Raw genomic sequence first — 13,292 nt, 5'->3', positions numbered from 1 at the left:
CGAAGGTATCTAAAACAAAGCGCCCAACTTGTGGGAATCCCGACACACGGAACAAAATAAAGAAAAGAAGGTGGATTCGGACGTTGTCAGTGGCGAAACATTGAAAATGGGGAGGAGGTATGTTTATGAGGGGGGTAAGGGTCAGAAACAGGGCCAGGTGATAACAGGTTCATCTCACAGGCTCCGTTGTTTGGCCCAGATCGTCGTCATGGGCAACCGCTGAGTCATCACCACACCGCCCCTTGTTTCTGCCAATATCGACCCCACCGCTTTTCTCCACGCTCATCACTGCATCGAGAAGCTACTTGATTTCCCCTCCAAGCTGCTCTATCACCATTTTTATTCCTCTCCTATCTCCTCACTTACTCTATCCACATAAAATTCAATCACCTCACGACACATCTACCCCGCAACAATGCAGGCTGCTCAGCAGTCCTGGGGTTCGTGACCCTCACCCGATGACGGGAGCTGGACTAACAAGCAATTGCAGAGCTCGAGAACGCAATCAGCGTGTTTGACCCGCAACGTGATGCACTCTACCAATATGACGAAGAAGCTCAAAAGACTCTGAACGCCGATCGACCCTGGGCCTCGGACCCGTACTATTTTAAATCCGTACGCATCTCCGCCTCGGCACTATTGAAAATGGTGATGCATGCTCGCTCGGGCGGGTCCCTTGAGGTGATGGGCCTGATGCAAGGATACATCCTGCCGAACACATTTGTCGTGACAGATGCATTCCGACTACCGGTTGAAGGCACAGAAACGCGGGTCAACGCTCAGGACGAGGCGAACGAGTACATGGTTTCGTATCTTCAGTCATGCCGGGATGCGGGGCGGAAGGATAATGCTGTTGGATGGTATCACAGCCATCCGGGATATGGATGTTGGCTGTCTGGCATTGATGTTGCGACTCAACAAACGCAGCAGATGACAGGGCCCTTCGTGGCTGTTGTCATTGATCCAGAGCGCACGATCTCTGCTGGGAAGGTTGAGATTGGTGCTTTCAGAACTTTCCCTGAGAATTACACCCCGCGGAAAGAGGCTCATGAAGATGATGAGTATCAGACTATTCCGCTAGGCAAGGCGGAGGACTTCGGTGCGCATGCTAATCAATATTACTCGCTCGAGACGACACATTTCAAGAGTACTCTCGACTCTGAGCTTTTGTCACTTCTCTGGAACAAGTACTGGGTTGCTACGCTCAGCCAGAGTCCACTATTCACTTCCCGCGACTATGGCAGCAAACAGATGATGGATCTAAGCCAGAAAGTGCGCAAGGCATCGCGAGCACTCGAGACCAACAACCCTGGCGGCGGATCCGCCGCAGTCAAGGATCAACAGCTAGATAAAGTTGTCCGTGGTGGCCAGCGTATCGTCTCAGAAGAAGTCAAGGGTCTTCTCGCATCCGAAGTGAAGATGAAACTCTTCCAAGGTATCGGGGATCGGTCCACTCCATCATCCTAAGTCACAACAGGTCTTCATAACATCAATATCGCTACGACTGTTACGCATGTCAATTTACATTTGGTTCGGTGTCTTCGGCGCCTGGCGGGTCCATTTCTCGTGCTTCTGACATTGCTACTTCCCTGTATTTGCTGTCCTCGGGTTCACGGGGAACAGGCCGATGTATTATGGTCATAGAACTGTAACTCTGCATGTGATGAACGAGATCTTAAATAAGATAAGCCTACTTATGCCAAATAACCTTTTTTTCCTGTATGAAACCACACAAAAACGTATACACTGACCTAAAAGTGACTGCCCAAAACTCACATGCTGTAGGGCTGTACGCCATGATCATTTTGGTCCTCCTGATCAGTCGCTCGCAGCTAATGAAGCCAGCAGAAGCAAGGCTTGAAATCCAAGATACAAGATACAAGATACAAGAATTCAAGAAGTCGCCTTCTATTGACCCGAAGCCAAACACAGGCAGGGTATCGACCAAATGGTTGGTGAAACAATAGATACAGAGAAGCGCGATCCGAGTCAACCAGCAATACTGGTACTCTCGAGAAGTCAAAAAAAAGTCCATCTGACATCAACGTGGCTTTCAGGTCATAACATATCATTATAGAGGATGGCGTGCAGACATTAACCCTGAAGGCCCACCTTCACCTCGCTCCAAGAAAAGATAGGAACAAAATCGAACAATGAAAAAGATGTGTCAACAGTGGGGGATATACACCGAGGAGACTGGTATATGCGACAGTGGAGTACATGTGTAGGGTGTGCATATGTCAGTCGGGTTGACATGCAGAAAGGAAGGAAATGATGTCCAAAATTCTATGTCGGAGAATAAGTGTAGCGAAAAGAAGTGAGGTATCGCATGAACGAACGTATATGTGCATGTGCATGGGCGGCTGCACCGGGTTCGAGGATGGGTATTGGTCCAGGGCGGTTAAAATCACGGCGCCAAATAAATTAGAGGGTGATCTGCATGTGGCATGTCTCGTGGACACGGCAAGAACCGATGGTCGAATATATCCAAGGCGAATCAGTGGCTGATATGTGGAGACAATATCGGCACGGTCGCATAGTCCGGAGATCCGGCGCGGGACATTCGCACTCTAGCCTGGAATGGTGAGGCCACCGTGTGGGTGGCACATCCACAATGCTTGATTGGAGCATGAGGCAGTATCGTTCACAAGATCGGTTGGCCACGATCGCCTGCAGATGCAGCTTGGACAGGGATGTCACCGCCACAACTACAGGAAACCGGACTCTGAGAGCAATCTACGGGGTGCAATCAAAAGTGGTTAGTCGATTCGCCCAAAACAGGTTTCAAAACGCATGGCCATGTTCGCCTCAAATGATTGGAAATAAGAGATCAAATTCGGGTATCGCCGAGATTGTGCCAGACACCGTGCCCAATGAGAGTGAGAAAACAGGAGATCATCGCAGAATCGCGACGGTGCTTGCAAAGAACATGGAACCCTTGTTCCCGGAAGATTCAGCTGCATACCTTGCAATCTTTTCATCCTCGCGCTCCCGGGGCTCGATCTCGAGACTTCGATCATACATGTCGTGAACATCGCCCGCGGCTTGGAGGTTACTAAGGATATAGTCTTGGAGTTCGCCGACCGGTTGGAGGAGGTAGGGCACATTCTGATACTGCTGAATGTCGCGAATGACTTCGGCAGTCTTGGCCCGCTTGTTGAAGTTAATCAACTCGGAAGGGGTGAGGGAGGGAATGCCATCCTCGATGAAGGTCAAATCCGTGAGATAGACACCTGAAGATGATGTAAGTAAGGAGAACATGAGCGAAAGAGAGAAAGGCTCCAAATTGCCAGGGCACTAGGGGTAATCGCATATCATACCAAAGAATGGGATACAAGGAGGGTTCGCAAGGTGTAGAGTCTCACGGTACTCGCCAAAGTTCTTGGTGCTAGCCATGAGTCGACGCATCTGCTCCAAAATAGCAGAGGTGCGACCACTGACCTGGCCCCAAGTTCGGCCCAGCCGATGAATGGGTGCAGTTCCAAGAGCTGAGATGATGGAAGTCAGGGTAGAGTAATTGTTGAGAGTGCGACATTTCTCAGCGACGTTGACAAAGTGCTTGATCACAACCACGCGCTTCTTGACATCATTCTGTGTCAAGATCATTTCAGCGACCCAGTTGGTCAGCTGGTTCGAGTGTAAAATCAATGCCTTGACGTTGGCAGCCGGCTCTGGCTCATCAGGGCCAACCTTTTTCTGCCATGTCTTGTTCAAACACTCTGTAGGTCGGATTTTGGAGTAAAGGCGCGACTCGATGATAGTCAACTGTCGGGCGAACTCTGTAGGATCAATGTCGAGGAACTTGAGCTTCTTCATGTTCTTCGGGATGATGGGTGGTGGAGCAGGGGTGCTCTGTGTTGGCACAAGACGCTTAGCAGTGATATCCTGGCCACGTAGACGCTGATCAATAACAGCAAGCAGTGTTGGAACACCCGGTGTCTTGGTGGTAGCGATGGAATCCTTGGTGAAGGCATGGACACGGCGCAAAAGATCCATGTTCACTTCATCATAGGGCTCCATCCAGAAATGGTCAAACCAACTCTTGAGAATGTTGACCACACGGAATCGAATCGGCTTCTGTTTGCGATCGATCCACATTTGCATGTCATCGGAATTCAGACCAAATGGAGGCTGGATGTTGAAGCGTTGCACGAGCATCTCAAACAGTTCAGATGCAGTGGTGAAGGAGCGGTAGGTGAGGAGGAAGGTGTTGTTGAACGAAGCATCAAGCTTATCGTGACGGGTAAGGTGCTCAACCAATCCAGCTAGAGTACCGCACTTCAAAATCGGCGTGTCTGTCTTGTTGTCATAGAACACCTCGCCTTCATGGTCCATCTTCAAGAACCATGGAGTTTCTTCGGGCTCTCTTACTGGCTCTTGCATCGGCGGCTCACGAGTCACAGTTGTGGGAGGTGCCTGGCCGAAGAATCTTTGGGCCTTGTCCATGTTGCGTCGGACCTTGTTACCTCCCTTGCCGAGTGAATAAGAAGACGGAATACCAATGGACTCATTGGCAATCTTAGCTTGGGAGTCTCCACGGCTATGAGTACTCTTCTGCGACTCATCCTCCTCATCCAAGCGACTCTCGCTTCTAAGGATAGAGATGGGCTCTTCGGGGATTTGCTCGAGAAGTAATGATAGCGAGAAGCCAATCTGTGAAACAAAGTTCTCCAGTTGTTTGGCCACCATTCGCACGGCCGTAATTCGATCATCAAGAGAATCGCCTCGCAGCTCTGCCCACTCGTCAGCGAGAGGAGCCGAGACTGCTTGGCAGCTCAGAATGAAGTCACCGATGCCATCATAGACGCGTTGCTTTTGCAAACTGAAATCTACTAATTGCGGATTCTGGAAGCTAGTTCCGAGCGGAACAAGGTTGATAGACTCAATCGTTGCAATCCACGGGCGGAACTGCTCTACAACCTTGATCGCAGCAGCTGAGACGGCATCTGACAGTTCTTCATGTTCAGCAAAAGTGATGATCTTTCGGTCTGAATTCAACTGCTCTTCCAACCGGCGAATACTACCCACGAAAGATCTCCGAAGAATATCAATGTGGTCGAGTAGGGCCGTGTCGAGAGAGACCGATGGCTCAGCATGTGCATCACCACCTTCGGGAACGAGGAACGATGTCGGGCCCGATGAGTTCAATGAGACACCGTTGTTCTGCCAGCTTCCACCGCAGGAGCTCCCTCCGACGAAACCTGGAACAATACGGTGAATTTGCTCGCCTCGCTGGTGACGAGCGACGTCAACATAGCCATATACTCCTTGCATGACCCCATCGGCCTCCTGCAGACATTTGTTGACCGAATCGGAACCCGGCCAATCCGCAGTTGCAATATGCGACGAAAGCACCAACTTGGAAAACTTCGACATCATGTCCCGGAAATAAGGATAGAGCGCCTTGTTGGTGGAAATGATAGACGGGTTCCCTGAGTGATTGTCGGTGGTATCAGACCCTGCAGCCAGAAGCATGCGCAGATGATCGGAGATATCCTCGGCCTTTCTGACGTACTCGGAGCGTTCTCCTGCAAGGAGGGTCTGGCGATAGGCTTCGACCGCAAATCGCATGTTTTCGACGAGCTGGGCCCATGTGACAGGCGGCGTAAAGCCATCGTCCACGAAGTGTGAGGGGGTATTGGAGGAAATGGATGGTCTGGAAGGAATGATTTCGGCGACGGACGTGTTCGCACTGCTTGCGCTGAATGACGGTTGAGGGCTTTTGCTCATCGATGAGTGTTTGAATTCTTTCGGTCCAGGGGGATACAATGAATCCATCGACGTGGCAGGAGACAATCCATCCATAAAAGACTGCCGACGACGAGAGTTCGAATCTTGCGAGGCCAGCATGAGGGACTCTCCCTCTGCCTCTGACGCAGAACCATCGTAATCATCCTCGTCCCGCTCGAAGCCCCGCGCCATCAATTCAGGAGGTGGGCGAGTTTGATCAGGGACGAAGAAATTGTTGCGGTCTCGCGGTCCAGTCTCACTCGTAGCTGGGTTCTCAAATGGCAACTCCATGGTCGAGTATCCAGTCAAAGTATTAAAATAGAACAGACGACCATCGGGGGTTGCCTGCGGGATCCAAAACGCCGCTTCTTCCTGCTCCTTGGGCGCAGGAATGCCCTCGATAGGTAGGATAGGCATCGAGTCGCGCGGGTTGCCCTCCGAGTCCAGCTCGTCATCTTCATCGTGTCCATTGCCGTAATCATCCTCGAGTCCCGACTCTGCGCTGAGGTCGGCATCTTCATGGCTGTGTATCAAGTCTTCGCCAAAGTCGTCGGCCTCGGAGATCATCTGGCAGTAGTTACTAGGAAACCAACCGCGAGTGTTGTCAATAACGCCGTCCCACCACCCAGTTTCCAACTGGTTGAGGACCTGGATAATGTCGCCGCGGCGGAAGCTCAGGCTAGTGTGGTCGTCGGCGTCATAGTCGTACATGGCCCGCACGAACAGCGCCGGGGGTTCCGGACTGACGGCATAGCCGGAGGCCATTTTCTTTAGGGGAGAGGGAGTCCAGTGGTCGGGGTCCTGCGAATCGCTGTGTCCCCGGGCTCGTCGAGTTGCGGTGGGGGTGGTTGGCCGGTCGGTGTACTCGAAAGCGGTCGCAAAAGTCCCAGCTTTACTGGCCAGCGCAGATCCTGTATCGGCCAGATCTGGAGCGCGGATTTCGTACATGAAGTGTCACAAAGAGACACTCGGTCTAGCGTTGGGCCTTTCACAGTGCCCAGCTCATGGCTTGGGAATTCGACGGTTGGAGAGAGGGGCGGGTGGGTAATTTTGCAACCCACTTTCCCGGGGGGGGTAATTTCAGTCGCAAAGAGGTAGAACAGCCACGGGGAAATCGATCAGATTAATAGGATAGCATAGTCGATAGGGTCTCTGTTTCTCTCAGTAGAAGGGGAAGAGAGGATCAGGGAGGCGGGACGGATGAGGCGCCTACTGAGAGCTTCAGTGTACGGAGTAATCGCAGTGTAATAACTGTAATCTAAAAGGTATTAATAGGTACAGCGGTATCGCATAAAATTACAGAGGCTGACACCTTCCCTTCTCGGTCCACCCTTTGGCGGCTCCTGTAGTATTCATAATTCCCTTTTACACGGACCGTGGAGTATCTAGGTGAATACCTATTCCGTACCACTATCGTTTAAGCACCCCATCGATCCGATATCGATGTAATAGGATCGACCGTGGCACGTTCACGCTGCAAGCCCCGGGTGGATTACTGCGTGGTCAAGTCTGACATTCCCCCCGTGTGACGACTGCCCCGTTACCGTCACATCTCCGCGCTGAGTCTAACATGGGCGCAGGAAAAAAATAAAAATAAAAACAGATATGGGATCCATTTTCAATCGGAGAACTAGGACTTCCCAGTTTCCACGAGTGTTACGCGGGATTTCGTTTCGTGAAAAGTGCGCGCATGTGGATCGGCCGCGGCCCACGCTGATTTGACACCTAAGTGGGAACTCCGTGTACACGTTTGTCTACATCTTCCACTTTGAAAGATCCAATGACCATGCTCTCTCAGAGTGTTTTACGTGTATGTCTCTCTCTTCTCTTGGGTCCCTGGTTCCCGGGCATCCTAGCCGTCATTCGGCGAGGGATTGGAGTTATCAAAAAGCCAAAATGGTCAGGGGTAGAAAGGCACCGCTATGGACGAGCCTCGGGAGCTGTACAGGGTGCAGCTACGTTCTCTGTCTGGGACAATATCCAACTAAACCGGACGAGAACTTCACGTATCACTCTCTGCAGGTTGATCGGGTAATATGATTTCATGACCCTCGTGTTTGGTTCAAAAGTCGTCGGGTTTTCCATCACGCACGAGCCACCGACCACATGCAAGCCGGCTCCAGAACCATTCTAGAAGGTCGAATACCGTTGTTAGCTTCCAGGTGGCTTGCATAGTGTCCATGTTGAAACAGGGTTCATCGGAGTCAACTTGGATCGTGCTGTTCCTCCGCGGTGGCTGCATCGAAACAAATTAAAAACCGCGCGGCGCATTGGCGGAGTGGAATCGGTCGCCGCTGGACGTGATCCTGGTCCTGAGCATGGACACTATTTAGACCTCGCTGTCCAGTTTCCGGACAATAATGTAGGGAAAACCAGGGCTCGTGTTCGACATCCTTGTCCCAATAGATGGAGGATGTTACGTACGTAGTAATTGAGTCATGTCCAGGACCTCACGACGCTACCGGTCGATCATGATGCCCAGCTGCGCTGATAGGGTGCCTTGGTCGTGCGATTTGGGCATGATTTACGCAATTGGAAACGAGACGACTACAGTATGACAGCTATCTCCTCACACGTGGACCCGGACCTGTATGGAGAAATGAAATACCAGACTCCGTCACGGTAAGTTAACACCAATAACCTCCTGGATCTCATACTATCGAGTCGGCAATTTGTTTGCCGGGCATCAGCAAAGCAGTCCAGGAATTGAGTTCGTCTCGGAACCATTCCCACGTTTTACCATTCATGAACTCTACTTTGACTAGTCTCCAACGCCTCCAACCTTCAGGGGTCCTCGTTCTCGAAACTTTACTCCGTAGTGTAGACCATGCTCACGTAATCGGAACATTGAAGAATCCTTTTTTCACTCTATCCAGATGCTATGTGGCCCCTCCCAATATATGCAAAACCATTGACAATCCACTCCACTGGGCCATTGCTACCACCCCCCCCCCCCAACACCGTTTTAATTTCCCAAATTCGCGTCCTGGTATGTCAGGCTGCAGAAAACAGCCAAGCAAGACCCATCGGAGGAGTCCGTCGACGATCATCCATTGTTTCCAAGTCTAGTATCAAAACGCAGACTTGACTTTTTGGTACGGGCGATGGTTCCTGTAGATCTCTGAAGATCGCCTCTGCGGGGTCAAGAACATCATTCGGCCATGTGAAAAGCAACCCAGGGAGAGGTAGGAGCATAGTTTGGGGGTGATAGTTATTCGTCGCGGGTGGTTTGGTATGTTCATGGAACCATGGTTCAAGTCATCAGATCCATCTTAGGGCAATAGGAAGTGAGTCACGAGTCATGATTCGAGCTCAAAAGTGAGGCTCCCTGAATATTCAGACCGTTGACACGTCATGTTGATTCTCGAGTGGGTGGGTTATTGAGTGATTAGGGCTTATTGTTGGTCAGGGCGGTTTGCTTTTGCGATAATTGGTGGGGTGGTGGGTTTATTTGCTACATGCGCTTATCCGATGACGATGTATAGCGACAGCATTGTGCGATCAAGTAAGCGACTTCGATACATTGGGCATGAAAGTTGGTTGAATTTTGATTACAGGAGTCGTTACTGTTTCATTATTTTGGGAATGTATCAGGCGCCGTTCGTTTTGGAAATTACGATTCCAAAAATTGGTGGACTTGAGGTGCACGTTGCAGATATATATTGAGCTACGACTTGGATATAGATATGGACGAACACCGGAAATACTGCCCTAGCTTCACGCCTCAAAGAGTCATTATTTCAGATAACATAGATCCAAATTCAGAGACGATAATGAAAGCAACTGAAACAAATAGTTGTATGTCTTGCAATCAATGATTGCTTCGAGGTGAGCCCAATTCACGTTGACATCAACTTCGGGTACATGCAACAGAGCCTGAAAGATACAACGATAAGAAAGACCTTCAAACGATTAGTTGGTTCGAACAGATTGGAAGATAGACAACTGCGGGTTCCAATAAACACAAAGATAAGAAGCTCGACTATCTACACAGTATGGAGTAGTTGTCCCAAGGCTATCACATCAGCAAAAAACGTCATCACCAGCTAGACAACTAAAACCTACAAGTCCACACGAGCTCCCAGACTGAGGTCAAATTTGCCACTCGCTGCAGCCTGTTCCTTGCAGGTGGAAATCGCGGGCATCGCAGGAACCCCCAGTGGGCGACATCACCCAACCGGACGGTTTTCCAGCAGCGGGGACTCATCCTGCCGGGTACAGCGCTTATCCAATCGAGAGCCTCAGCGTGCCCCTGTGTCCAGAGCGCCGGGGCCGCGATGCTGATCATCGACTCCCCCCTTTTTTTCCTTCCCTTCGTTTGGGTTTCATAGCTATCTTAGCAGCTGGAAGCCCAGCCCCCCTCCTTTTCGTTTTCTAGCCTGCTTCGCTCCCCACCGTGAGCAATCCATTAAACCGTCCTGAGCCTAGTGCTCGTTGCTCTACACACTCGGTGTCAGACGTTGAACCTTGGTGGGCGAAAGGTAGCCGGGTTGTCCGTTCCAGGCTCCCCTACTCCAGGTGTTCCACCCCTTCGAGAAAATTCCGCGGAAGCACATCCGCGCGGGGCATGAAACTCTGCTTTAGTTGTGTCCAATTATTGAAATTGCAAGAACTCCCCGGTCTACATTATTAATTCCCGACGTACTGTAAAAGCACCCCCCTGCATCGGCCCTGGTCATTCTGTAACCGGTTCAGGGGGGTGGGTTAGGTCTACAGTAATGCCACGGACGTGTACCGTGCGCAGGCAGCATTGCCGATTGGTGTCTCAAAGGCAGGGCACGCATCCTTCCGCGGCCCGGATATCAGAGTTGAACGTGAACGCGAACCAAGATCTGGGATCGCGGGAGTGAACCATGGGCCGGGTATACTTCCCCGGCACGATCGAAGGGGTGACGATCGTAGACAGGACGGAGTACTCACTTCAATGGTTTGCGCGGTCTATGGAGTCCAGCCGTGTTTGCCACCGCGTGGATATCTGTTTAGCACAGTTCAATTTCAGAAGGGGAAGGGGGTGTGGGCTGTGATTTCTTTGGATTGAGGGCGTCGGCCGAAATCCAGGGCCTGGCCTGGGCGGGACGGATGGATCGTCGAATTTGATAAAAGTATTAATTCCTTCCACTGTACGCGTTGGACCAAGTAGGCAGGCGGATTACGCTTATCGAGTAGAGAAACCCACCTGGCTTGGGCTTGGGACGGAGCTTCTCGTTCCTGGTGGAGCTGCTCCATCGGAGGTCTTGCTTTCCCAGGGCACTGGGAAGTTTGGGGGGTCTCGACGCCCCAGTCTTTAGCGAAAGTGTATTGAGATAGCGCGCACAATGGGTCTCTTTTCTTTATGTATGGACGTCTCAAACATGGCACGTCAGTGACAAAAGTACAGTGGGGGGGGCATTGGGAGTGATATCCCGGGCCGCCATATGCATGAGCGGTGAAGATGAGTAGGTCATAGATATAGGCCTCACCGACATCTGGGCTAGATAGAAGAAAAAATTCCAGACCGACCTGGCGCCGCGGGCGGAGACGGCCTGGAAGTTGTCGGGACGATGGGTCAAGCCCTGTGCTGCTGGTGGCCTCTAGTTCAGGGGCCGGCGCCGGGGAAGAGGTTCCTGAATGCTTGCAACGGTACACTGGCGTGCTAAGTGGAGTAAAACTAGCAAGCCGTTCAAGGTATGATTCGTATATGGGCCGAATTTTGATCCCTTTCGCAGATCCATTATTGGACTCCTCTTTGTAAGTTCGGAGTTCACTTCTGACCGCTCTGGAATGGAATGAGGCTTGGGTTTGGGCTCCCCCAGTTCGAAGGGATAGGGAATGAGTGGGCCAAGATGAAGTCGAAGCAAGGCGGTCTGGTCACCGCTCTATCATGCAGCCGTGTCGTCATGAGAGCCTGTTCCTGCTCGGGTCGAGAACGTTGAACGGGGGACGGTCCGCTGCATCGGGAAGTGGATCGTAGATGATTTCAACCCTGGTCGAATCAAGGCTTTTTCCTCGATGCCTCTGGAAAGTGCAGAGCTCCCCGGCTCACCGCTTAGCTAGTGGGCTAATCGTAGACGCGAGAGGAAGGCTCGTTGAGGCTTTCGATGATCACCCGGGAGTTCCGCGACCCATCCCCAAGGTTAGCCTTCGGGGATCGATCCAAGGGGGTTGCGTTTAGATATTCCGGGATAAGATCGCAAGGTTGACAAAAGTACTACATATCAATGTGAGGAACAATCAATCATCCATACATAGCTTCCCCCGAGAGAGATCTTCTTCTATGTGCCGTGTCTTCCACTGAGTAGACGCGTTTCCCAAGTAACCGCGTCGGTCCCTCCGCGTCCCTCGCGGATCTTCGGGCTCCAATGATGCAGCTGCCCCACGGAGGGGAGCCGGGAATTCAAGATACGGTGTGAAGGACATCTCATTCGTAGTCTACGCGATCGATACTGGATCTTAGTGGATCCCTAATGACACCCTTTGTACCAAGGTACCAACCTTGGAAGTTAGTCGTCTCCGTACTGCGTACTTTGTACAGGCTCGATTTTATGCTCGGCTTTGGGAGCGCATGAGTCTTTCCCCAAAATAGCAGGAGTAAATCAGATGATGTTATAGTACCCCCCAAACCCCCGATTCGCGCAGATCGCCCTGCAGCCCGGCAGCTGATGTCTCAAGGGCCCGTAGCACAGACATGAACTGTCGTACGCATCCTTGACTCGGGGATAATCAGACCCAGTTCACAGTTGAACCGCCACAGAGCGGGGCGCCCGAGACGAGATGCCAGACCGGTCAAGGTGGGATGGACCGGATAGTGATCTGTCACTCAGGGGGGACTGAGACGACGGGCAGCTGTGGCGCGTCAGACGGCCGGATCCCTAATTCGACCCTATTTAGAGGAGACTGTGGATTGATCGACTACACCACATGCAATTAACAGCGACGGCGCCCTGGCGATTCATGGCAAGACCGATCGGGCAGACTGGTACATTATTTTATTTTGCATTTCCATTTCCATTTTCGCGCACGGAGTATTGAGTGTCCTATACATTCGACACACTATATGCTCACTAGTGATCGATCAGAATGCTAGGGAAATTGCACGCATCCCTGTCTCATTCTCAGCCCAGGCTATTGCCCGATGTCTTGCTCGGAACTGTGTAACGATGGCCCGATCAACCCGACCGTCAAGTCTATGATGATGTGCCGATCGCAGAGAGGGGGTTTTGGTACTGAGGGGTAGCGTATGCGTGAACCATGGTTACAATGACATGATAAGATACGAGATACAGATACAGATATGTATAGATCGAAGACAAGAGAGTCCAGACTAGTTCTCACGATTCCGGGGCAGGACCCAGGTATGAAGAAGATACCCTACGCTAGCGAAGAGTCGCTGTCGGAGTGCCACGATCGAGGCACTAACTCGCCTCACATGCCAGCCACACATTTTCCCCTGCGATAAACAAAGGGCGCCCCTCCGACCCATCAAGCCCTGAGCGAGGGGCCACCTTTGTCTGGCCCACTGTGCCCTCGCAGCAGACAGCGGTGTTATTTCCCACTTTGACCGTCCCTTTTTTGATTATTTCGAA

At 51.5% G+C, this 13,292-nt stretch overlaps 2 protein-coding genes across 2 annotated transcripts; one reads left to right on the top strand and one right to left on the bottom strand.

Annotated features, from left to right (window-relative positions):
- Positions 1 to 415: 415 nt before the first annotated feature.
- N7443_006654 (Mov34/MPN/PAD-1 family protein) lies at positions 416 to 1,467 on the top strand (the record flags this gene model as incomplete). The annotated part of the gene is made up of 2 exons (XM_056886710.1): positions 416 to 440; positions 491 to 1,467. The coding sequence occupies 2 exons, from the start codon at positions 416 to 418 to the stop codon at positions 1,465 to 1,467; spliced, it is 1,002 nt and encodes a 333-aa protein (XP_056740359.1).
- A 1,428-nt stretch (positions 1,468 to 2,895) lies between these two features.
- Positions 2,896 to 6,678, bottom strand: N7443_006653 (putative cell division control protein Cdc25; the record flags this gene model as incomplete). Its single annotated transcript, XM_056886709.1, has 2 exons — positions 2,896 to 3,233; positions 3,321 to 6,678. The coding sequence occupies 2 exons, from the start codon at positions 6,676 to 6,678 to the stop codon at positions 2,896 to 2,898; spliced, it is 3,696 nt and encodes a 1,231-aa protein (XP_056740358.1).
- Positions 6,679 to 13,292: the final 6,614 nt, after the last annotated feature.

This window comes from Penicillium atrosanguineum (genome assembly GCF_028827265.1).
Source record: "Penicillium atrosanguineum strain IBT 20685 chromosome Unknown utg000005l_segment0_segment0, whole genome shotgun sequence".
NCBI lineage: Eukaryota > Fungi > Ascomycota > Eurotiomycetes > Eurotiales > Aspergillaceae > Penicillium > Penicillium atrosanguineum.
Note: the sequence above shows the minus strand (reverse complement) of the source record. Positions and strands in the feature narration are given on the sequence as shown.